Source organism: Cutaneotrichosporon oleaginosum (genome assembly GCF_008065305.1).
Source record: "Cutaneotrichosporon oleaginosum strain ATCC 20508 chromosome Unknown ATCC20508_contig04, whole genome shotgun sequence".
Classification (NCBI taxonomy): Eukaryota; Fungi; Basidiomycota; class Tremellomycetes; order Trichosporonales; family Trichosporonaceae; genus Cutaneotrichosporon; species Cutaneotrichosporon oleaginosum.
The window spans coordinates 1,447,210-1,471,525 of NW_027072173.1; the positions used below are offsets into that span (position 1 = coordinate 1,447,210).

The 24,316-nt window shown below is 62.4% G+C and overlaps 8 protein-coding genes across 8 annotated transcripts; 5 read left to right on the forward strand and 3 right to left on the reverse strand.

Annotated features, from left to right (window-relative positions):
* Positions 1-376: 376 nt before the first annotated feature.
* Positions 377-2,843, forward strand: COLE_05013 (uncharacterized protein; the record flags this gene model as incomplete). Its single annotated transcript, XM_018426736.1, has 5 exons — positions 377-913; positions 1,220-1,885; positions 1,933-2,144; positions 2,181-2,319; positions 2,355-2,843. The coding sequence occupies 5 exons, from the start codon at positions 377-379 to the stop codon at positions 2,841-2,843; spliced, it is 2,043 nt and encodes a 680-aa protein (XP_018278208.1).
* Positions 2,844-3,263: 420 nt separating this feature from the next.
* Positions 3,264-7,313, forward strand: COLE_05014 (uncharacterized protein; the record flags this gene model as incomplete). Its single annotated transcript, XM_018423456.2, has 4 exons — positions 3,264-3,411; positions 3,457-6,613; positions 6,858-6,987; positions 7,098-7,313. The coding sequence occupies 4 exons, from the start codon at positions 3,264-3,266 to the stop codon at positions 7,311-7,313; spliced, it is 3,651 nt and encodes a 1,216-aa protein (XP_018278209.1).
* An 828-nt stretch (positions 7,314-8,141) lies between these two features.
* COLE_05015 (uncharacterized protein) lies at positions 8,142-8,878 on the forward strand (the record flags this gene model as incomplete). The annotated part of the gene is made up of 2 exons (XM_018425792.2): positions 8,142-8,174; positions 8,222-8,878. The coding sequence occupies 2 exons, from the start codon at positions 8,142-8,144 to the stop codon at positions 8,876-8,878; spliced, it is 690 nt and encodes a 229-aa protein (XP_018278210.1).
* A 681-nt stretch (positions 8,879-9,559) lies between these two features.
* Positions 9,560-12,449, forward strand: COLE_05016 (uncharacterized protein; the record flags this gene model as incomplete). Its single annotated transcript, XM_018426737.2, has 2 exons — positions 9,560-9,866; positions 9,901-12,449. The coding sequence occupies 2 exons, from the start codon at positions 9,560-9,562 to the stop codon at positions 12,447-12,449; spliced, it is 2,856 nt and encodes a 951-aa protein (XP_018278211.1).
* Positions 12,450-12,713: 264 nt separating this feature from the next.
* COLE_05017 (uncharacterized protein) lies at positions 12,714-16,158 on the reverse strand (the record flags this gene model as incomplete). The annotated part of the gene is made up of 4 exons (XM_018423457.2): positions 12,714-14,312; positions 14,369-15,263; positions 15,316-15,621; positions 15,674-16,158. 4 exons carry the CDS (start codon positions 16,156-16,158, stop codon positions 12,714-12,716), a joined length of 3,285 nt encoding a protein of 1,094 aa, XP_018278212.1.
* Positions 16,159-18,275: 2,117 nt separating this feature from the next.
* COLE_05018 (uncharacterized protein) lies at positions 18,276-19,651 on the reverse strand (the record flags this gene model as incomplete). The annotated part of the gene is made up of 5 exons (XM_018421039.2): positions 18,276-18,960; positions 19,080-19,153; positions 19,193-19,324; positions 19,362-19,447; positions 19,489-19,651. The coding sequence occupies 5 exons, from the start codon at positions 19,649-19,651 to the stop codon at positions 18,276-18,278; spliced, it is 1,140 nt and encodes a 379-aa protein (XP_018275111.1).
* Positions 19,652-20,294: 643 nt separating this feature from the next.
* COLE_05019 (uncharacterized protein) lies at positions 20,295-21,063 on the forward strand (the record flags this gene model as incomplete). The annotated part of the gene is made up of 2 exons (XM_018424593.2): positions 20,295-20,582; positions 20,614-21,063. The coding sequence occupies 2 exons, from the start codon at positions 20,295-20,297 to the stop codon at positions 21,061-21,063; spliced, it is 738 nt and encodes a 245-aa protein (XP_018275112.1).
* A 386-nt stretch (positions 21,064-21,449) lies between these two features.
* On the reverse strand, positions 21,450-22,740 carry COLE_05020 (uncharacterized protein; the record flags this gene model as incomplete). Its single annotated transcript, XM_018424594.2, has 4 exons — positions 21,450-21,614; positions 21,652-22,180; positions 22,221-22,562; positions 22,607-22,740. The coding sequence occupies 4 exons, from the start codon at positions 22,738-22,740 to the stop codon at positions 21,450-21,452; spliced, it is 1,170 nt and encodes a 389-aa protein (XP_018275113.1).
* Between the last annotated feature and the right edge of the window lie 1,576 nt (positions 22,741-24,316).

Below are 24,316 nucleotides of genomic sequence, written 5' to 3' on the forward strand. Positions count from 1 at the left end.
GAAATACAGGAGTACAGGGCGTGGATCGTGGATGTGATCTGACCCGATTCATGTAACTGTCGCTCGCTCTCGACTTAACACTCCCCACCTTGACCTCTCAAGATCTCGCAACTACCCAACACATCACCTCCCCCACTCCACCCACTCCACCCACTCTACCCACTCTACCCACTCTCTCTACGCTCTTACTCATCACTCTACTCACGCCGCGTACGCCGCCGCCACCAACACTGCAGCACACGCGGCAACCCCCACCACGAGACGATATCCTAATAGCCTCACCTCACCACACACACATTCCTTGGCGAGCCTCACTTCACTCCAGCCAGTGCTCGCCTCATCAACTCCTCACTCCACCTTACCTTCATCTCACACCATGGAGACATTGTACCCAGCGCCGCGCCGCGCCCGCACCCCAGACCCACCAGCCGGGTGGGTGGCTATCGACGCCGCCCCAGCATCCTCCCCAAACCCCTCCATTCCGCACCTTCCTTTGCCCAAGGCACGAACTGCCTTTGCCATGGCGCGTCAAGGCAGCGACGACCACCACGACAGGCGTCGCGAGTCAAGGCTCGGCTTCTCTGGTCTCTCCGGACTCACGCATTCCAACACGTTAGGTTACTCGTCTCGCCGTCGTCGCCCAGAGCATATCCACCAGCACCAAAAGTCGCAGCCCCCAAGTGATGAACCTCAGGACAAGGACCCCCGACGGAATCACGACGGCGAGCATACACACGGATCTGCCCGCCAGCTTCCCCAGGACGAGCGTAAGGAACACGCTCGGGCCATGCACCACAAGTTTGCCAGCGAAGGATGGATGCTTGAAGACGACAGCGGAAGCAAGCTCGGACGGCGCATGTCCACCCTGCGTGGCGGGAATGGCATCTCGAGTTGGCGCACCATGCGCAAGCACGTGAGTGCGGCTGCGCACGCGGCCGCCGAGAGTCTGCGAGCGCCACCAGTCGTACCAGGAGGTGGAAGGCATCCCGTTCGATCAACAGTTAAGAGCACACACACACCCGCGGTCACGAGTGTGGCGCCGGCGGCAAGCACGGTCGGGTTTGTACCTGGTGGCGGCCGTCATCCTCAGAGGAGCAACTACCCAGCGTCACTCAGCTCTCGCCGTGCCCGCAGTCCACAACCGGAGACGCCACCACCTCTTCCGAGGCACCCCGGCTTTGCACGTAGAGCGAGTTGCGGCTCATCTACCTACAACGAGGACAATGGCAGCCGGTACGCCTACCAGCCTAGCTACAGCCACCACACGCCGTCCTTTGCCAGCAGCGCTCCGAGCGTCGCTCCCAGCGTGGCGCCCTCCACGTCGACCGCCTCCGACGCGGGCAGCGACAGTGGGCACCGCACAGGCTCGGCGCGTCACCATACGCTCTCCCATGTTCGCAACTCGACGAACAGCATTCACAACGACCAGTCGAGGGAGGCGTCACTCACCAATTCGCCCCAGAGCGCCAAGTCGCCCCTCTCGCCCGTCACGCCGCGCAGCCCATACGGGCCCAGTCTCGGTTCACCTGGCAAGCGCAACATGTCGCGCACATTCCGACATCCTAACATAGACGAGGTGCTTCCTTTCGCCTCGTCTCCCTTTGCCGCGTGGGACCCCATAGCCATAGATGCCGAGTCGTCCGGCAAGCCTGCGCCCTCCAGAGCCGACAAGGATGGGGCCGGGTGGCGCGATGTGCTTGCCAAGGGCGCCACAGGGGTGCGTCGCGTGTGGTGCGACACCAAGGGCAAGGAGACGCGTACAATGTACAAGTTGGGCTGGGAGCGTGACGTTCTCGACCTCGAGTCGCGCCTTCATGAGACCATGTACGAGGTCGCCGGCGGTAGACACTCCTTTGTGGACGGCGAGCCGGCGACGGTCCTCGATGTAAGTGGACGGAATATTAGTCGCCTGGAATTAAGCTAACAAACCAGCTTGGTACGGGCTCCGGGCTGTGGCCCGTCTCTGCTGCGCTGCAGTGGAGAGACGCGAAGATCATCGGCGCCGACCTTGTCCCCTGCCATATTGATTTGCAAGCACTCGCTGCCGCCGAGACCAGAGCGCGCTCCAGTGTGTCTGGCGAGGCCGACGGGTTGGGCGTGTGGGCAAGCGTGGCCTCGCGCGTCTCCTTCCAGCAGTTCAACTTGTGAGCTGACCTCGTGGGGCAAGCAGCTGACCTCAGCCTCGAGGACTTCCCGTACGACTCGGGCGTTTTTGACATGGTGCACATCCGCTTCGTCGGCCTCGGTGTTCCCGAGACGCACTGGGCTGAGCTGCTAGACGAGGCGGTTCGCGTTCTCCGTCCTGGGGGCGTGCTTGAGGTGGGACTGCTCCCGGGGTATGTCGCTGACATCAGATCGTCGAGATGTCGTGCGAGCCGCCCCCTTCCGCGCCTGCTGCGGTCGCCAACAGTTTCGCTTCCCAGCTCCTCTCCGACTTTATACCCCAAAACCCGGTCCTTGCGCTTCAGATGCACCTCCCAGCCACGGCGGCGCTCGCTCAAGGCTCGACTAGACCCTTTTTCCAGATGACGTGGACCGCGGGCCAGTCGGACGACGACTATTTCAGCCCTTCGCCATATGGGCCGCGGAGCCCGCCGCCCGCGATCGCCGACGCCGCGCCCACCTGGATACGATCTTGCCTCAGCTACAGGGGAACAGGACTGAAGGCACTGCAGGGCTCTGGGACAGGCGCGCGCGCCGTCCAGAAGCTTACCGCCCTTGACCCCACACGGTGGGGCGCAGTCCAGCCCCCGAGCGAGGAGGACACGGAACCGGAGGCGCCGCGGACGCCTGCAACCGGAGGAAGGATCTCGCTTGCCGCCTGGGTAGCGGTCAAGATGTAGTTTAGCGCAGAAGCGCACAGTAATGAGTTTAACGATTTGTGTAATGCTAGTTGTTGCACTTCTCTGGTCGTGTTGGATGGAAGTGGACGGAGCCGGATACATGCACCCGAAGAAGGAGAAAATGAAGAATAATGCAAAACTAATCCTCGTGCTGGCCGTCACTTGCCATGATTTCCGGCTCGAAGTCATCAACAATCACACCCCTCGTCCGTTGATCGTGTTGACATCCCATCGCCGCTCGACCGGCACTATCTTCTCATCAAAACAGGCCGCGCGCGAGCAGGCTATTTGACCTCCTCCGTTACCTGCCACAGCGAACATCCTGTGGCCTAACGAAGCGCGTCCTCCTCTCGGCGCGTCTCTGTATTCGCCTCCACCCCTCCGTCCACCCTCCCCCTTCCTTCCGCCCACTCGCTCGTCATGCACCTCCTAAACCTCACGCTTCAGCCCGCTTCGGCGGCGACGTCTGCCGTTGTCGGCAGCTTTAGCGGCAAGGGGCAGGAGATCATCGTGGTGCGCGGCTCGACACGGCTAGAGGTCCTCAAGCTCAATCCTTCGACTGGCGTCTGTAAGTCATACTGACACATCATAGCCTTCCAGCGCTGACATGCAGTGGATTCAATCTGCAGCTCCGAAGCCTTCGGAACGGTGCGCAACCTCTCTGCGGTCCGCTTGGCGGGGATGACGAAGGACTACATTGTGCTGTCGTCTGACTCGGGACGATTGTCCATCATCGAGCTGGTCATCCACCCCACCCCACACTTCGAGAGCTTGTATCAGGAGGTGTACGGCAAGTCGGGGAGTCGGCGAACGATTCCGGGGCAGTTCCTCGCTGCGGACCCCAAAGGCCGTGCGGTCATGTACGGCGCGGTGGAGAAGGCCAAGCTCGTGTACATCTTGAACCGGAACGCCGAGGGCAAGCTGTTTCCCGGCTCGCCGCTCGAGGCGCACAAGGCGCACACGATTGTGACCTCGCTCGTGTCCTTGGACACGGGGTACGACAACCCGATGTTTGCGGCGCTGGAGATCGACTACTCGGACGCAGACCAGGACCCGACAGGCGAGGCGATGCGGCGGACAGAGAAGCACCTTACGTTCTACGAGCTCGACCTCGGTCTCAACCACGTCGTGCGCAAGTGGAGCGAACCGTGCGACCGCCGCGCCAACCTCCTCGTCCAGGTGCCCGGCGGGCAGAACGCCAACACGGACCGATTCGACGGGCCATCAGGCGTCCTCGTGTGCGCCGAGGACCATATCACATGGCAGCACATGGACGCCGAGGCGCACCGCGTGCCGATCCCGCGGAGGAGGAATCCGCTTGCGCAGCGCGGCGAGAGTAGCCGCGGCCTCATGATCGTCAGCGCGATCACGCACAAGATCCGTGGCGCATTCTTCTTCCTCGTCCAGAGCGAGGACGGCGACCTGTACAAGGTCACGATCGAGCATGAGGGCGAGGATGTCAAGGCGCTCAAGATCAAGTACTTTGACACGGTGCCCGTGGCGACCAGCTTGTGTATCCTCAAGTCAGGATATCTGTTCGTGGCGAGCGAGTTTGGCGACCAGAACCTTTACCAGTTCCAGAGCTTGGCGGACGACGACGACGAGCAGGAGTGGTCCTCGACAGACTACCGCGACAACGGTGTCGGCGAGGGTCCGCTTCCGTACGCGTTCTTCAACCCCCGGCCACTGGTCAACCTGCTTATGGTCGACACGCAGACCTCGCTCGACCCTATCTTGGATGCACAGGTCGTCAACCTCCTCGGTGGCGCCAGCGACACGCCGCAGATCTACGCCGCATGCGGCCGCGGTCCGCGCAGCACCTTCCGGTCTCTCAAGCATGGGTTGGACGTCAACGTCCTCGTGTCCTCTGGGTTGCCAGGCGTGCCAAACGCGGTGTGGACACTCAAGCTGTCGGAGGAGGATGAGTACGACTCGTACATCGTGCTCTCGTTCCCCAACGGTACGCTGGTGCTGTCCATTGGGGAGACCATCGAGGAGGTGAACGACACGGGCTTCCTTAGCTCCGGGCCAACACTCGCTGTGCAGCAGCTCGGGTCTAACGGGCTGCTGCAGGTCCACCCGTACGGTCTGCGCCACATCCGCGCATCCGACCGCGTGGATGAGTGGCCGTGCCCTCCCGGAACGACGATTGTGTCCGCGACAACAAACACGCGCCAGGTCGTCATTGCGCTCAGCACGGCCGAGCTCGTATACTTTGAGCTGGACGACGAAGGCTCGCTCAGCGAGTACCAGGAGAAGAAGAGCCTGCCGGGCAACGCGACGTGTGTGTCGATCGCCGACGTGCCCGAGGGTCGGAAGCGCACGGCCTTCCTCGCCGTCGGGTGTGACAACCAGACCGTGCACGTCATCTCGCTCGAGCCGGATAGCACGTTTGAGACGCTGTCGCTGCAGGCGTTGACAGCGCCGCCGAGCGACATCTGCCTTGCAGAGATCTTTGATACATCGATCGACAAGAACCGCGCGACAACATTTATGACGATCGGTCTTGTCAACGGTGTGCTGCTCCGCACAGTCGTCGACCCCGTCGACGGTTCGCTGTCCGACACTCGCCTCCGCTTCATCGGCGCCAAGCCGCCTCGCATCGTCCGCTCGAACGTGCAGGGCAGCCCATGCGTCATGGCATTCTCATCGCGCACATGGCTCCTGTACACCTTCCAGGACTTGCTACAGACCCAGCCCCTCATCTACGACACACTCGAGTACGCCTGCCACCTCAGTGCTGCCATGTGCCCCGACGGGCTCATCGGCATCTCGGGCAACACTCTGCGCATCTTCACGATTCCCCGCCTGGGCACCAAGCTTAAGCAGGACTCCATGCCCTTGTCATACACGCCCCGCCACTTCGTGTCGTACCCTTACGCACCAGTGTTCTACGGCATCGAGGCTGACCACCGTACATATGGCCCGAAGGCGATCGAGCGCATCGTCGCCACCAAGGAGGCGGCAGGCGACCGAGTGAACAAGGAGGTTCTGGAGTTACCGTTCACAGAGTTTGGCCGTCCACGCGCCGGACCAGGCCACTGGGCATCGTGCATCCGCGTGATGGACCCGCTGGCCGTGTCAACGCTACAGACGATCGAGCTGGACGAGGATGAGGCAGCCTTCTCGCTCGCTGTGTGCTACTTTGAGCGCATGGGCGGGCGACCATCGCTCGTGGTCGGCACCGGCGTGCGGACGACGCTCGTGCCGAAGACCTGCGCGGAAGGTTGGCTGCGCGTGTACTCGATAGAGGACGACGGCAAACGCCTCGAGTTCATGCACAAGACGAAGACGGACGACCTCCCGCTCGCCGTTGCCGCGTTCCAGGGCTTCCTCCTCGCGGGCATCGGCAAGAGCCTGCGCCTGTACGAGATGGGCAAGAAGGCGCTGCTGCGCAAGTGCGAGAACAACGGCTTCCCGACCGGCATCGCGAGCATCCACGTCCTCGGCTCGCGCATTATCGTTGGCGACGCGCAGGAGTCGGCCTTCTTCTGCGTGTACCGCACCATCCCGACGCGCCAGCTCCTCATCTTCGCGGACGACAGTCAGCCGCGCTGGCTCACGGCCATATGCAGCGTCGACTACGACACGGTGGCTGCCGCCGACAAGTTTGGCAACGTGTTCGTCAACCGCCTCGAGGAGCGCGTGTCGGAGAAGGTCGACGACGACCCGACCGGCGCAGGCATCCTGCACGAGAAGGGCTTCCTCATGGGCGCGGCGCACAAGACGGACCTCATTGCGCACTACAACGTCGGCTCAATTGTCACCAGGTGAGTAGCAGAGATAGCATGGGCGCGCCGTGGAAGTCGCCGAGGCCGAGGCGAGGCACAGAGGCACGGCGCCTAGTCACGGGCGAGTGGTGCGGGTGGAATTATCAGCCGGTCAGATCGGACTGGAGCGATCCAGCAATCCAGCGAGGGTGACGAGGTGATGAGTGGTAGATTATGTTGCTAAGCGGGTGGCACGCCTTGCACCAGCGGTGGCGACGGGCAAATCTGCATCTGCTGACACCAGCCTCACCAAGGTCTCGGTCGCGCCCGGAGGACGTGATGTCGTCATGTACACCACAATCTCGGGCGCAGTCGGCGCGCTGGTTCCGTTTGTATCCAACGACGACGTCGAGTTCATGACGACGCTCGAGATGGTGAGTGACTCAACCCCAAACATGATCAGCTGCTGACATTTCCTCCGTGTCGGATTTCGTCATGATCTGTTATCTTCACTCCGCAATTCCGCTCTCACTTTTTGCTACAGCACATCCGCTCGCTCAACACGTCGCTGGTCGGGCGCGACCACCTCGCGTACCGCGGATACTATGCGCCGGTCAAGGGTGTGGTTGACGGCGACCTGTGCGAGAGCTTCAACCTCCTCCCGTACCCACAGCAGCAAGCGATCGCGGCGGACCTGGACCGCAACGTTGGTGAGGTGCTCAAAAAGCTTGAGCAGTTAAGGACAAGCAGTGTGTTCTAGTAGAATGTAGACGGGTAGTTGATCAGCGGGATTGGTATGTTCCAAGACCATGCGTTATGGTGGCGACTCGATGATCGACGAGCATCCCTCGGCTCGGCTCGTCGCTCGGCATATTCGAATCTATAAGAAGTTGCGTTCCAGATCATTCACCGTGCCGCCGGCATCATCCTGCGATCTGCTCCAACCGTGCAACGGGGCGAAGCATGCAGTCCGAATGTGTAGGCCCAGGGCGCGGCAATTGGCGGCGTGGAACAAAAGACTTGCATTCCCCAATTTGACTTGGTGGACGTGGACAATAGGCGCCAGGGGAGTTTAGTCATTTCCAGACATGGCTTCGGAATCAGGCCCGGATCAAGTGCGCGCGTACGAGGCAACCCACGCACAGGTCCGGACACCGGGGTCTGCCCCGGAGCCCCCGGCGCGCGTTAGTCATGCAGGCGCGTCGTATGGCAGCAGCAGCAGAGGCACAGGGCGGGTGGAGTCGGAGCGCAGAGTCGCCTCGGGGTCGGGCTCGGCGGTGTCTCCAGGCACGGGCGGGCGTTGAGGGTTTTCCCTTGCAGCTGGCGGCCTGGTGGCCTGGCGGCGTGGCGGGGGAATTCCGAAGACGGACAAAGTCGCGGATTGCGGGCTCCTCGCTGGTTGCTGCCTGCAGCCTGGCAGAACTCGCGCGACGTACGTCAGAATCATCCAGCTGCTTAAAAGACTTGGGCTCCACTCAACATCTCCCATCTCCCATCTCCCACTGCATCAGCAACCTCATCGAGTCCCAACTCTCCATTCTCACGCTCCTCTCACATCGCCAACGCCACCCCCCCACTCTCGCTCACCATGTCTGACTCCTCCGACACCAAGTATCTTGACGTGAGCCACCCGCCTCTCCCTCATCCTCTTCCGCCCGCTAACCCCAGTCCTCGAACAAGGCTTACCTCAACCATGTGGTCAAGCAGGCGACCAAGGGCGCAGCACTCGGCGCCCTCGCCTTCATCCCCACCAACTGGGCCCTCGCCCGCCGTTACCCCGTGTACCGCAACCTTCCTCTGCCGGGCAAGGCGTTCCTCGCGATGATGATGGTCGTGCCCGTGGGCACCGTCTTTGCCGAGAAGGCCGGCGAGCATTACATCGCCGAGACCCAGTGGCGCGGCGTGGCATGGGACGAGCTCTCGCGCGAGAAGCAGGAGGCCGAGGCCCGCTGGGCGGCCATGAGCACGGGCGAGAAGATCAAGGACTTCGCCAATCGCCACCAGTACGGCATCATCGGCGGCTCGTGGGTCGCGTCGCTCGGCATTGCATTCGGCATCGTCGCGCGCAACAAGTACCAGACGTTCCCCCAGAAGCTGGTGCAGGCGCGTATGTACGCACAGGGCCTGACGGTCGGCGTGCTGATCGCGTCGGCGGTCATGGCCGGCGTGAACGCGCAGGGTAAGAAGCCCGTCCAGCCCGCCGACCACTCGTGGCGCGACATGCTCGAGCAGGGCGGCAATCTCACCAAGGCCGAGCGCATCGCCCTCCACACCGTGCGCAAGGTGCCCGTCGACGCGCCAGCCCCCGCGCCCGCAACCGTCTAGCTCCTCCAGCTTCGCCAAGTCCCGCCTTAGCCGAGTCCCCGCAATTCTAGATCCGCACCGTCCGAATCCCATCACTCGACCCCCTAATTGCATGCGCGCGAGGGCGCCGAGACGCATTGTCTGTAATTATAGTAGATCTGCATCATGATCGTGTCCATTCCAGTGTTGGTGTGAAGTGGTGGAGCGTGAGAATGGTTGAAGTAGAGTCTAGGAGGGGGGGATGACGTGAAGCTGAGATTGTGGGCCAGGGTTATCGAGCACGCCGAACGGTCCGCTGATTTTTCCGCCACCGTGACGCGTGCGGGGCGGCTGTGCGGAGGTGCGGCAATGTGCGGGGGCTTCCTGATAGCACCGACAGCCACATCACCTCCTCACCGCCTGCCACTGCTGCACGCGATTTTGGCCCTCGGTGATCACTCTGTCGTAGGTGGTCACTTGCACATCCCTCCAGCTATCACACTCTCCCTCCACTCCACACTGCACTGACATCTCCCCTCCCCTCCCCTCTTGACAGCGCCGAACTGATGCCTCCCTAACGTGTACCCCTTCTCCTCCTCCGTCACCGGACGTGTGGGGGACTTCGCACGCACACTAGCAAATACATGATGGCGATGGGTGCAGCACGTTGCGAGCAGGCGCGAGTGATGGTGCCGGAGGACTATATGGTGCGCGCGCTGACCCATGACTCCTCACTCACAACTACTCACCATGGCGACCTCCAGCGACGGACACTCTCCCCCTGGCCCCTCTTCCCCTACTTCAGCCTCCCTCTCCCTCCCATCCACGCCGACCCGGCCCCCCACTCCCCCCTCGCCAACAGGCAGCGTACGCAGCACACGCTCGATCTCGTCGGCGCGCCTCGCGCGCCTCCGTTCGGTCGAGGACGAGATCGTTACGGGTCGCCGTGCCATCCGCCCCACATCAACCATCACCCCTACGACACTGTACGCCTTCCTCGGAGTGCGGCCCGAGATCGAGCATGCCGAGCGTGAGCCCGCCCCCACCATCTCCACTGACACCAGTACGCCGCCTGTACGCAGTGCACGTTGACCAGCGCCGCACGTCCAACTCCCCTTTGACAGGCAGCGTGACGCAGCGTGCAGCGCTCATAACATCAGTCGAGCGCTCTGAGCTTCGCGATGCGATCTTCAACCTCCTCCTCGACCGCGAGACGCGCCGCGCCTACGACGCCGGCCTGCACCGCGAAGGCGATGTTCGCGAGGGCAGCCCGATGTCCTCGCTCTACTCTGTGCGCAGGGAGTCTGTTTCACGCGAGGAGACGTCCTCGCCATCGTCCATTCGCTCCCCTCCCGAGGCGTCCTCGCCTAACGCGACCATCCGTGCTAACACGGCGCCACCTTTGCACACCAGCACTCGGTTCGCGGAGCTCTCCGACCTCCCCGACCTACCGGGCTGGTGCCCGCTCACCCACCAGCGCGGTGTGGCCCAGCTCGTCGACCGCGGACTGCAAGTGCAAGAGCGCCGCATGTGGCGCCGCGGTCCCCGCACTCCAGTTGTTGAGGTGTTTCAGCTCCCGCCACTGGCGCCGCTATCCCCTATCGAGCCGCTGGTGCCCATCCTAGCTCTCGCGCCGACCCAGGCTGCAACTGTGCGTTCGAACTTCTTCGCCGCTCCTAGTTCGGGCCCGCCAGCATCGCCCAACGCACCTGCCCCTCCCGCCCCACTCGGGTATCCAGTACCTCCAACGTTCCCTGCTGCGCCTGCGTCTCCCGTTTCGCCCGTGTCTCCCACCTCGCCCACGTATCTGTTGCCCGCGCCTCCAAACTCACCCGTCTCTCCAACTCCCCATGCCCCGCTCCCGACCACCTCAGTCAGCACGTTGCTTCCGGCGACGCCGCGCCGCCCTCCGCGCCCGACACGACCGCTCCCGCCCATTCCGCGTCCCTCGCCGCCTTCGCCTCCTCCGCCCACTCCGTCTCCGGCCCCTCCTCCTTCGTCGCCCTCTCAGCCTACGCAAGTCTCTATCCACAGCTTCCCCATAGACCCATCTCCGCCTCGGCCAGTCACCCGCCATCCTGACCTCAGTTCGCCTGTCTCTCTCCGCGGACCTGGACACCGCAAGCCGTCGCCGTCACTCACCCCGAGCCTCCTCGCGGCGATACAGGAGGAGGAGCAGCGCCGCTCGTCATCCTCGGCAAGGGACCAGCTCAAACAACTGCACAAGCAGCAGACGGACCAACTCAAGCAGCAGCAGCAGCAGCGGGGCAGGCCGGCCTCTGACCCACACTCGGATGAGGTCGCCACGGGCTGTTTGGGCTTGGGTCGTCGCCTCAAGAACCTCACTCGCCGAATCAAGGCAAAGCCTCAGGTCACTATTGCAGTCGCGAACGCTTCAAATGATCCCAACCCACCCCCCTCTCCCCCTCCCGAGTCCTTCAATGTGAACGCATACCCCGGTTCGATGGTGCCAGGCTATATTTTAGTGAACGACGACCAGAAGCCGACGCCGCACAAAGCCCACGTCCGCTTCATCTCGGACCCAGACGTTCGCTACATCACGAACCAGCACGTTGACTCGAGCGACACGCCAGAGAGTGACACCGGCCCAGTTGACGACACCGTGGTCACGCCGCCGAACCAGCCCACCGAGTCGGCGGGCACAGAGGCGGCCGCTGCTAGTGTGCCCGCACCTCCGGCACAAGGGCTGCCCAAACCCGTCCGCGGCATACTCAAGCCTCTGCGCGACACCTCGCCGGTGGACGCCCCGGAATCTATCCGCAACGCGATTCTTGAGGTGTCGCACAAGTTCACGCAGCCGCCGACCGCTCTGGTCACTATGCCGGCTCCGACGATACCGCACAAGCTCGAGCCACTGCAGCCAGCTGCCGCACCAGACTCCAAGCCGGCCCACACCTCGATCCCAAACGTACACCTCAAGCCGCTACCCCCACTCCCGCATACCGCTGCGCACGCTGCGCCGGCCGAGACCCCGACGCGTCGCATCCAGCGCAAACCGGTACCGTCACTGACAGTCGCGGCTGAGCCAGCGCCCGAGGCAAACCTAGCGCGCGACCCGAGCGACCTCCCCGCGCCCCCCACCACCGGGGACTCCGCGCCCGTCGATGGCGGCCAGAGCACGCTCCGCGCGTCGCCCGACCCCCCTCCGTCACCTACCCTGCCCCTTGCACCACCCGCCGACGCCGCCGAGACCCCCGCGGGCCGCGTCTACCGCATCCTCGGCCAGCTGTACGACGCGGTGGCCGCCATGGCGCGCGACACGGATGCCCCCGACCTCGACAACGGCTACCCGCCCCGCGGGCCGTCGCCGCTGCGCCGCGTCCCGCGCGTCACGCCGCGCGGCCACTCCCGCAGCGCCCACGGCGCCGTGTACCGCCCCCTCAACGTGCACGTGCCTACGCCGCCGGGCGAGTGGCTCTGGGCGCCCTCGCCGCCGCAGAGCGCGTGGGAGCGCGTCCAGTGGTGGTGGCGCCGCAGCGTGGACATGGCGCGCCGCCGCGTGGCCGAGTGGATGCGGCGCGTGGGTGAGTGGAGCAGGTCGCGTCCCGGGTGGTATTGGCGCGCGCGCTTTGCCATGGTCAGCCGAGGGTAGTCACCTGAGACGTCTTGATACACACTCGTTACAGCCATACCCTGTTTGTACAACCATGTTATACCCTGTGAGACATACGGGACGGCGGTGGCGTTGGGAGTCAGTCATCAAGGTCAGCTGATCCAGGTGAACGAGGAGTGTTTGCGTGTGTGATCCGCATTCCTCGCTGTCTTCCGCACTTCATTAACTCAGGTCCCAGCACAGCTGGCATTACAAGCGCTATGGTAGCTATACAGATGCAATACAACGCAAGATGCAAATCGTCTATGACGCGAGGCGCTGGGCAACAGCGCTCGCTGGCACGGGGAGTGGCGGCGCGGGCGACGCGATGCCGCGGCGCACAGAGTTGCCGCGACTGAGGGCGGAGCCGCGCCGCCCACGCGCAGCTATCACGATGCCGTCGTCGTCCTCGGGCGCATCGGCGAACGCGTCGGGCGTCGCCGGCGCGGCTGGGGTCGCCGTGCCAGGCGTGTGTGCCTGGTGCGGTGTGGCGACGCCTTCCGTGAGCGTGAGGGGGGAGCGCGCGCGCACGCTAGCGGCGAGAGGGGTGTAGGCGGACGGGGGGACGCGGTGGGGGCTTCCCGTGCGCAGTGTCGAGAAGTCGATCCCACCAGATGGCCGGAGGAGAGAGCGCGCGGGCGTGCGCACGGGCGAGTGACGCAGGCGCTCGCGGCGCTCTAGGGCCTCTATGCACTCGCTCAGGTTCCAGTCGGCCGGCGCCGACGTGATCCCGTGCCCCTTTGGCAGGCCGTCCTGGCCATCAGACGACTCGTCGTCCGAGTCGGGGATGCCCCCGTCCCAATCGACCTCCTCGTCCTCCATCACGGGGCGGATATCTTCGCTGAGCGTCGACCCGCGGCGGCCGGGGAGGCCGCCTCTCTCGGACCCGCCGCGGAAGGAGGACGGCCACGCGACGCGTTCGGGGCTCATGTGCCCGATCGCGCTGTGGCTGGGGCTGGACGGCGAGGAAGGCTCCAAGGTGTCGGTGCTCTGGCGTCTGCCGAGCTCATCAAAGCTGCGGCCGCGCAAAAACTCGGACGACGGCGCGCGAGGGAATGCGCCGTTGGACGACGCAAATGAGCCCACAAACACGTTGTTGTCCGTTTCCTCCGACGAGTGCGTGTAGCCGCGGTCGCGCAGGCCGCTAACGCTGCGCTGCGAGCCGCGCTTGCTCATGCTCTCGCCGCGTGTGAAAATGTTCCGACCCAGAGCTAGGACGGAACCGGCGGACGAGGACGCGTTGGATCCGGTGCGCGGGCGCAGGTCAGCCGTCACGTCGGACGACTGTCTACGCGAAGGGCGTGTGGGCGAATCGGTCCGGAACGAGTCACTGCGGTATTTGTCCAGTGACGTGGCCGATGGCATGAGGCGCGGCGTGGCCTCGCTGCTCGCTGGCAATCGGAGATGAGACTCCTCATGGTGCACTGGTGTCGACGGGCTTGTGTTACGTTCTCTTTCGAGATGCGAAGCCAGGAGCCCAGGTCTGGGCGACTCTGCGCGGCTGCGATCCCGCGACAGCATCGACAGGCGTCTTGCAAGATTGCTCTGCGTGGGAATGGTGCCATTGTCAGACGCGACGCGCCGGGTCGCAGTCGTCGTATCTGTGCCCGAGGCAGATCCCCCAGAGTGCTCGCCGTTGATATCACTCGCGTCTGTGATGCTCTGGCTGCGGTGCCGCCCAAAGCCGAGCCTTCGTGAGATGCTGTTGATTCCGCGTCGGAACTTCTCACGAATGCTTCCCCCGCGCGTGACTGCCGCGGCAACCTCTTCATTTGTCACCGTGACGTACGACTCAGCATGGGGGTCGGTGGAGGCGAGCCACGCCTCTGCGTCTGGGAGGCCACGTAGCGAAAAAGCATGATGCTGACGCGTGAGCTTGAATTCCCGCAACCTTATCAAAATTCGTCACTATGACGTACCTTTGCTCCGTCCACCGAAATCCGCTTCGACGCGTCCTTTTCTAGCAATCGGCTCAGAAGGTCTAACACTTCGTTTGCTTCGATGTTGGAGCCGTCCGTCGGAAGACCATCGCGGCTGAGTCGCGCAGGGACTTTGTACTTTGCGATCGGGATCTCCTGCATGAGGAGGTACTCGTTGGCGGCGTCAAAGGGCGTCTTGCCGAACAAGAGGCAGTACAGCGTGACACCAAGCGCCCACACGTCAATGGCGTTGGTGATGGGGAGTCGTGGTCTGCGAGTGGAAACAATGGAAGCAGTGGAGATGGCACGCTGTGGCTGTGGCCGGGGGGTGAGCTCCTTGTCTCTGCTGAGGACTGTGAACGAGCCTGGGCGCCCGCGGTCATCGTCAGTCCCGGATGGGGGGCGGACTTTGAGCGTGGGGACTTCTTTGGGCTGCTGCTGCTGCTCCTCCTCAGGGATATCGGTGTAACACATCTCGGGCGCAAAGAATGCCGGACTTCCGGCAGTCTTGGCCAGCTCAATGTCATCGACATAGTGCTCCTCGCCACCAACAGCCGAGGCGGAGAGGAGAGCCTCAGAAAAGTGAGAGCAGCCAAAATCAGAAATCTTGTATTTGTCGCCCGACTTGAGCAGGTTACTCGGCTTAATGTCTCGGTGGATGATACCCTGGTGGTGGAGATACTCAAGGCCGAGGAGTGTGTCTCGGAAGATTTGCCGTGTTTGCGCCAGAGTGAGGGCGGGCCCACCGTCGGCTGCCTTCCATTCGACCTCGCCGCCGTCGCAGTACTCAAAGATCATGTAGAGTTTGCTCGACTCTGGGTCGTCAATGATCTCCTTCATTCGGACGACGTTGGGGTGATGGAGCTTCTTGGCAATTGCGATCTCCTTGCGGATCCTGATACACGTCAGCTTACGATCCCACGGGAGGGAGGCAGGGGCAAACGCACTCGTTCTCGGCAACAAGCTTTGCGGCGCTGGCACCGCCACTGCGGGCGAGGGCGCGCTGACGCCCCAAACCAGCCAATCGTTTCGTCTTGGGGTTGCGCTCAACAATCTTGATAGCGTAAAAAGGCCCGCTGCCGGTGGCAAGGTCGGCTTCGAGCTCTTCTGGAGGAACGTCGACGGACATGTCGCGCCCCAAGCGGACACGGCCGTGCGTCCCGTGGCCGATCTCGTGAAGAACAAGGTACTGGTTGATCATCTTGCGACCGGTGCCAGGGTCACGGTCAAGGCGCAGCTCGGCTGTCTCGATGCTGTCGTGTGAGCGAAAAGGTTACTTTTGTCGCATGAGGAAAGAAGACTTACACCTCTTCCTCTGGAGATCCACCCTCGGACTGGACGTCCTCTCTACCCTTGCCCTTGAGCTCGGCGGCGGCGTGTCCGGCGATTGAACGACCTTCCCTCGTCGAGCCACGCCTAGAGAGGAGTCTGGGCGTGCCGATAAAACTGCTATTCTTGGATCCAGACGCAGAAGATGGCACGGACGGCGGCACGCTCGCTGAGCCTCGACGGTCGCGGTCGAGCCAGCGGTCGCCACCTCGTGAGCGGTCGACACTGACGCTCTCGCGTGGGATTCCGCTGGCGCTGGCGCTTGCTTCCATGGGTATTGGCTTGGAGAATCCCGCGGGGCCGTGCGAGTGCGAGGAAGAGTGGTGGTGAGGATGATGATGATGATGATGATGGAGATGATGGTGCCGGGAAGAGTGAGGGTGAGGGTGTGGAAGAGATTGATGCGACTGGATACTCGAGTTTGAGAGCTGGCGTGTTGGGACGGAGAACTGGTTTGCCATGGTGTTGAAAGTCAACTGGTCTGGGTGTCTGGAGCTGGAGGGTGAAGGAGGGGAGGTCGCCAGGGTGCCCAACGTCACGGACACTGGTCTAGATGCTCGCATCGTCATGTCGGGGTTCAAGGCGGAGGCGGGCAGCGCTGACCGGAGGTAGGCGCGTGCACGCGAGTACCCTGGGCTTTGGGGGGGGGGAGGTGGGGGGAGGGGGAGGGGGAGGGGGAGGGGGAAGGGGGGAGGGGGGCGAGGGGAGGGAGGAGGGAGGGGGAGTTAGTTGACGGCAGGGCGAGAGATGTTGTTGATGGAGAGAGAGAGAGAGAGGATGAAGAAGAGATGGGACGGCGGAGTGTTGGGAGATGAGGTGGAGGTGGAGTGGTGGAGTGGGGTGGCGCGTGAGGAAGGACGAGGCCGTGGAGGGGCGGCGGAGAGGGATGATGATGATCGTGATGAGGGGCGGAGTGAGACAAGACAAGATGATATTGAATGTGTCTGATGATGAACTGGATCAAGAGGATGTCGACGGAGACGAGGAGAGTGATGATGAGGACTGGACAGAGTCGAGCAACAACTTGTCGCTTGCTGGCCGCTGACCCAGGGAATCCCTCTCCGAGTGGCCGAGTGGCGGGCATGGCGGGGGAGCCACAGGCGCATCCAAGGCGCAGGAGCAGAGGCCTGCCCGTCCCTTTCGGGGAGTCGTCAGTGGCAGATGATTGGCAGTGGCGATGACTCCGATCGCCCTTCTTCCTTCTTCTCCTCTCCTCCCTCCCCCCTCCTCCCTCATCCCTCCACTCCTCCACTCCGTGCCTCTGGACAGTATTACTCTGTCTCGACCAAACACTCGTCTCGCCCACTATCCCAGTGTTTGTATGCAATAGGGTTTACCCCCGTACCAGCGGCCAGCCAGCATGCTGTCCTGTACTGTACAGTACATTGACGGCCAACAGATAACACCGAGGGCACCGAGAAGCAGAAAGAGGGTCGTCGGACATGCGGGGTGCGGGGTACAGGGCCAGGAACGGGTGGCAGCCCGCACACGCCCGCGCCCAGCCCGCGCGGGCGATCTGCCGGCGGCGCCGCATCCTTGGGCGCACGCCAGGATAGGTCCGTCGCGTGGCGGCCGGGCATACGTCTCGTCTCTGAGGTAGTACTAAGGGCAGCGTAGCAGCGTGGGAGGTCGTAAAGTGAGTGCAGAGGGGCAGCTTTGCTCGTCAAAGGCACAGGCCAGTTTCCAGGCAGTTGCAACAGCCACGAGTTACCAGGCCCTCATGCCCATGCCCGCTGTACACGACCACGACAGGAGACGTTTCATGCCTCCTACGCCCAAGCAGTGGGAATCACATCGCGCGTCGGCCACCCTCGCCAGGCTGACGTGACGGCTCATAGAGTATTACTCCCGTCTTGCCCAGACGACGGTATGTTTTGGGGTGGGGGGGGGGGGGGGGGGAGCATGGTGGAAGGGGGAGGGTGGAGGGCATGGAGGGGAAGTGGAACGGCCGACGCTGGATGGGCGAGACGACCCCTGAGTCCGGCGTATTGGAAGGTTGGGGGTGGGGAGGGGGGGGGGAGGGGGGAGGTTTGGGAGGGGGTTGGGGGCCGGGGGACAGTTGGGAGTGGCAAGATTGGGGGATATACTGTACTTGGAGACAAGGTTAGCCTCTTCGGCGTCGAGGAGAGCGCCGGAGGGCGGAGGGCGGCGGCGGTGACGAGGCGGTGGCGCCGAACCCAACCTTGGTACTCTCGTATGTCTGCAGCTCTGCAGTCTGTCATGTAGCCATGTAGTGATTTGACACGTGGATATGTGTCACTGACATGCTGCGTGCTAAGCACATATGACTTGGATGGCATTCTCCAATCTCCAGTATCTGATATCTGATACTCAAGCAACAGACTCATCACGACTGTCCCACTGTCAGCCACGCAGCCGTCGCCACCAACACCCACCTAACCAAATCCTATACCATATACCACTATATACTACTACAAACCGTCACCGCACTCACCTGATCCCAGACGACTACCAAATATGGTGCTACGGGCTACAGGCTATCGGGGGGTTCTATCTACCGAGAAACACAAGACCACTAGAGACACTACCTACCCACAAACCCTACGGACACTCTTACCTACATGTACTGAGCAGCGAGCGACGGGAAGAAGACGGCGGCAGCCGCGCCCAGGCCAAACAGCATGGCGCCAAACGCCATCTGCTTGACATTCTCCGTGTCCCGCTCAACACGCTTGTTCTTGCGGATAACGCGCTCCGTGCCCGACGGAGCACCGGCGGGAACAACCGCCGCATCAGCGTTGGCCGCACGCTTGCGGCCACGCGCATAGTTCTCGTCCTCGGCGCCGCCGAGATCCTCAAGCTCCTCGCCCGCGGCGGTACGGAGCTGGAGCTCACGGCGCAGGTCACGCACAAGCTGCTTGGCCGACTCAATCTCGGCATTGATGTCAACCACGCGGCCGTAAGGCGCAGTAACCGTGGTGGTGGCCTCAAGCGTGAGGCGGCGCCGGTCCTCAGCCTCGGCGGGGCGCTGGCGCTTGGGCACGGGCGCGTTGACTTCATCCGCCATCATGCTGGGCGCAACGCGCGCCGGCTGAGCCGGCTGCGCCGAGGTGCCAGCAGCAGGAGCAGCAGTCAGCTGCTGGTGGGACTGACGGCTGCGAGCGAGCTCATCGGCGGCCGCCTGCGACCGCTGAGACTTGCGGTACGAAATGTTCGGGTCGGGGGCAGCCTTGCACAGAGCCATGACAAGCTCCGTGAGGTTGTAGGCCGGGGCCAGGTGGATGGCGAGGTGACGACTCACCCTGAGCGGTCAGTGACTATACTTGATAAGACACGAGAGAGAAAATGGCAAGGAATCAAAGGTCTGTGCGCACAACAACGCATTTGTTTGCCACCGCTTCTGGGATAAAAGATCACTCACCACTGGCCAGCAAGGCGGACAGTGTTGCAGTCACGCGAGCCGTTGGTACCGCTAGTGTCGTACGAGGAACGAACCTGGCATCAGTCTGGCCTTTGGAAGGGGAGGATCTTTACCCAGTCCATCTCGCGCCTCTCCTCCTCGTCAGTCGATCCAGGGAAGGCAACCTTGAACATGGTAGTGAGGGAGACGGCATCCGTGTCGTAGCGACGCAGGATGAAGGCGTGCTGGGCGCCGGTTCTCTCGGGCTGTGCGTCAGAGAGGTCTACCGACGCGTCAGCTCACAGTCTGGACCTTGATGCGACCGATGATTATCTCCTTGCCCTCGCGGACAATGGTCTGGAACTTGACAAGAGTGGCATCCTCGGGGACTGTGGATGAGCTGCTGCTGGTCAGATGGGGGTGCACGTACGCCTGCGGAGGTAGGGGTTGCGGCGCGGCTCGGGGAGGCGGGGGCGATTGACATTCTGGGGCGTGGGGGTGAAGTCATAGCCCTCTCCCGGGTAGGGCGGGGGAGGGTTGGAGCGGGAGAGGGAGGCGAGGTCGCCGGTGGCAATGGGGGCCTGAGAAGACATTGAATTGGTGCGATGACTCGAGATGGTTGTTGGTGTGGATGTGGACGGATGTGAGGTTGGACGGAAAGAGTTGTGGGATGAAGATGAGTGATGGATGCACTGTCGCTTTATGTAGACTGGGGATGTGGGGTGTTGTAATGCGCGTCCGCTGAGGGCGGTCTCTCATTGGCTGGAGATGGGCTGACTCGACGCTTTCACTATTCCTTGCATTCTATTCAATTCAATGTATCAGTAAACAACTCGACACGGTCTGCCTAGACCTATTCAAATGTCATGTGCCCGTACGCGTCAATGCAACCGCTGCATCTGCTCAATTGCTCGCTTGCTCGCTTGCTCGCCGTGCATGCTATCCGCACAGCCTACGCTGACTCACCCAGCTCCGCACTGTGTACCGATTGCAGAATCCCCAGCCACTATGCAGCTACGGTGGCGCGCAGTGGTCGTATGAATTGGGATCTCACTAAACACCATCCTGTGCCTGCGTGTGCTGCATGCCGCACCCGCCGCACCGCATTGTCCGCGGCATCCCACATGTGGCACTTTGCCACCTTCCCGCGTGACCTTACGTAACCTCCGCGAGCCGTCTCAAAATTCAAGTCCACCATCTCTTCGGTGGCACCATACCACCACCCACCAACCCGAGATGCCCAAGTCGAAACGCCAGCGCGTGACCACCCTCACCAAGACGCCGGGGCGCACGACGCGTGCGTCCAAGGTCGCACTCGTGAACGAGATCCGCCTCAACATCGACGAGTACGACCACGTGTGGCTCTTCAGCGTCGGCGACATGCGCAACGAAGGCCTCAAGGAGGTGCGCCAGCAGTGGCGCGGGACGGGGCGCTTCTTCTTCGGCAAGACGCGCGTTATGGCCAAGGCGCTCGGCACCGACCCCGAGACAGAGTACGCCGAGGGCCTCGGCGAGCTGGGCAAGGTGAGAAACCACGAAATAGCGCTGACGGCAGCGCTTGACGGGCCAGCTGGGGCTGTTTTGCACGTCGCATCCCGTGGACGAGACGCTCGAGTGGTTCCAGACGTGGCACAAGCAGGAGTATGCGCGCCAGGGGCACAAGGCGAGCATGGACGTTGCGCTGCCCGCGGGCCCGCTGCTCACGCCGTGGAGCGAGGACAACAATGGCGACCCCTTCCCGCACTCGATGGACCCCCAGCTCCGCCAGCTCGGCCTCGACACCAAGCTTGTGCGCGGCGTGCCGAGCCTCGCGAACCCCCACGTCCTGTGCCGCAAGGGCGAGAAGCTCAGCTCGGAAAAGTGCCGTATTCTCAAGCTCCTCGCTGTCCAGATGGCAGACTTCCGCATCAACCTCGGATCCAGGTGGACAAAGGGCTCTGGGTTCGTGCAGGGCGCTGAGCTGGAGGGCGGTGACGAGTCGGGCGACGACATGGACGAGGACTAGCGTGTACTCTTCTGTACTCTTATGCATTCTGTACCTGCTTAGCGCTTAGCTGCTGTGTGGTCGTGTAGGGCGAAAGGGGATTGTTGACCTCGGCAGCTTGCCGAATAGCGGTGGGAGGTGGAGGTGTCACGGCGGAATGTGAAGGTTTGTGGAAATTTGTACCACCACAGCAATGCAGGCTGCACCCCACCGTGCCCACCCCATCCACAGCACAGCTCACCTCGAGTAATCAGTAGTGAGCATACATCTCTATATCTATGTAAAAGGCTCAGACCCCAGCTCGACTGTCCACTAATACAGGAGTAGTATCACACGCAGAGGACAGGCGCACCCATTATACAACCACGACGGTGCCCGGTACAAACATAATGTACACTCGTGTAGCGCTACACCTTGTCTTCGTTGAGCAGGGACAGAAGCCCGCCCATCGCCGCAACGTTGCCGTGTCCAGAGTTGATACTCCGCGTGAGGTGGTACTTCAACCCGTTGGCCTGCTTGTACACCTTCCCGCAACCCTCTATTGGGCAACGGAACCGCTTCTCGGTGGGAGCCTGGTGGTCAGCTGGATTCCAGCAAGTTGTGACTCACGTCCGGGTCATCCTCTCCCACCTCCTTGCTGGCGCGCTGCTCAGCCTTCTTGACCGCCTTCTTGAAGACGCGCGCCTCGATCTCGGCCTGCGAGAGCTTGGGCTGCGCGTGGGATTGTGTTGGCGTTGTTGGCGTCTGGGCCTGCTGCTGTTGCTGCTGAGCGGGCTGAGGAGGTGTCACTGGCGGCGGCGCGTACGACAACAAGCTAGGAGGAACACATGCCGGTGGCTGGATGTTGGCGGCGCCGCGGAAGATGCCTGCCCACGGGCTCGTTGCTGGCGTCGTCGTTGAACCCAGGTTGAGGTTGACGCTGGCTTGAGGGAACAGGGCGGTAGGCGTGGGCACGGGCTCATCCATGTCCATGTCCATCATACCGGGGAGGACAGGCACATCGCTGTGGTTCATGGACACGGACACAGACGTCGTGTTGGGCGTAAAGCTACGCTTGGTGCCGTTGCTATTTGATTGCACTGCACTGATGGCGGCCATGCGCATATCAGGTGCGAGGTTGGCGTGTTCCTCTTCGTAGCTGGCGTCAGCTATTATTTCCCAGGCTGCAGAACCCTCACTGTTCCAACAACTCGTGGAGGCCCGACAGCTGGCGCCCACAGCACGTCAGGTCCTTGACGAAGCTCGCCTCAATCTCGCGCTGACGGCTGTCTGCATTCCGCCCAAAGCTCGTGCCAAGCGCACCGACACTGCCCACAAAGCTGCCACTCCCAAAACCTCCCAAGCTGCCCGGGCCGCCCCATCGAGGGGGTGAGATGCTCATGGCCATGCTGGACGAGTATGGTGAGCTGCCAGGCTGCGCTGCGCCGAGTGCGAGAGCTGAGAACGACAATGGCGCGCCGTACGATCCGGGATGGAAACCGCTGTGGGGGTTCGAGCTGGGCGATGCGTTCGGTGGTGTACTGAGTGTGAGCTAGTTGAATAATAATAGAGCCATCCAACTCACCTCGAGATCATCATGCCACCACCGTCGGCCCAACGCGACGAGGTGTCCATACCACCGCTGCCAAAGCTGGGCTGGCGATTAGGGGATGGTTTGTGTCCGCCCGGGATGGGCAGGAAGCTTGGTGTCTGCTGCATGTTGGGTGGCGAGTGGTGTGTTCAGATGGTGAAGGTGGCGGTGGTGGTGGTGATGGTGGGCAGGTGAGGAATGATGAGTTGTCGAGAATGGTGGCGAGTGCGTTGGGAGGCGAGGTGGAGAGATGCTGACCAAGGTACTCGGTGGTGGCAAGAGGAGGATGGCGGGATGAGAGTTAATGAGGAGGGATGGATGGTGGTGGTGGTGGTGGTGGGGATGATGATGATGATGATGCGAAGCGAGGATGGATGCGAGGGTGGGTGGACTGAGTAGTCGTTGGAACCTTGGTGGTGGTGCTGGGTGGTGGATGTGAATGTGTGGGTAAGTGGATGTAGCTCTCGAGAGAGAGATGGATGGTGACAATCTGCAGCCGCTGATTACAATAATCTGTGCATGACAATTCCCGACGTGCGTATAGCAGCAGCAGTGCACACGATCGCACACGACCTGCATCTATCTATCATCTACCCGGTCTATCATCTCATCCATCTCAATCTATTTCATCTACAATTTCTACAAGTTGCCTCCTGCTCCAATTCGATTCGCCTCCAAATCTGTCAACACAAATTCTTCCTGCCCCGAGTCTGCACTCGAGCGATCTGTGGCGACTGTGCGTCTCTCCCTCCCTCTCCCTCCCTCCCTCTCCCCCCCCCACCCTGTACCCTGTGGGCCTCCTCTCTCCTCGCCCGCCTCGTGCCACCCACGCTACTCGACCCCGAGTGCCACACTTTCCAAATCAGGCAACTACCTACCCCCGAGATTCATCCCAAACTTCCATCCCCCCCCCCCCCGCCAGGCCCGCTCTGTCCCCACCCCACTCCAGGCCGCGGCCAGCCAGCTCCAGCTCATTATCCGAAGGGGTGGACGGCGTGAACAGATTTTCGGGAGGTAGCGAATAGCGGCCCCGTCTATGCATCTTCTTGGCCACGGTCTGTTGGCCTGTGGGGACGTGGGGACCTAGCGTTCACGGCATCTGGAAGAACAGTGGCGCAGAGTACACGGTTCTTGCGCTGCAGGAGGCCACCAGAAGTCAAATCTTCGGGCAATTAGTCGATGTGAACGAACGAGTCAGGCACATCCCCTGTTAAGCGGAGCCAAAACAGTCACATGACCAAAATCCCCTCGAGTCCATCAACGTACTACATTTGATTCCGCGCGCTCACGTGATAATGACGCGCCCCGTTCCTCATCTGTCGCTTGGCACCTGCGATGGCCGCCTGCCGCCAGATAGCACTTGTCCACTCCCATCCCCATCACGATACTCACACGAAACCCAACAGGCAGCTGGACCAGCAGCCATGAGCCCCGCTGCTGAAGGTGCGTCTCCGCTCTCACCCCGCTAACGCCAGTCCTCCAGCGCCTCGAGGGGTTCCCACAGGACCTGTCAGACTTCGTGCTCCCCGAGCTGAGCGGGCGTGACGTTGACGAGCTCGTCGTTTCCCTCGACAGCCTTGCCCGGGTCAATGACACACCCGAGGCGCGCAATGCTATCGTGCAAGTTTCTACGCGGCTGCCGCCACACAAGCTGCTCGAGGAGCTCGAGATTGCGTGGATGCGTGATCCTGGGCCAGCGCTCGC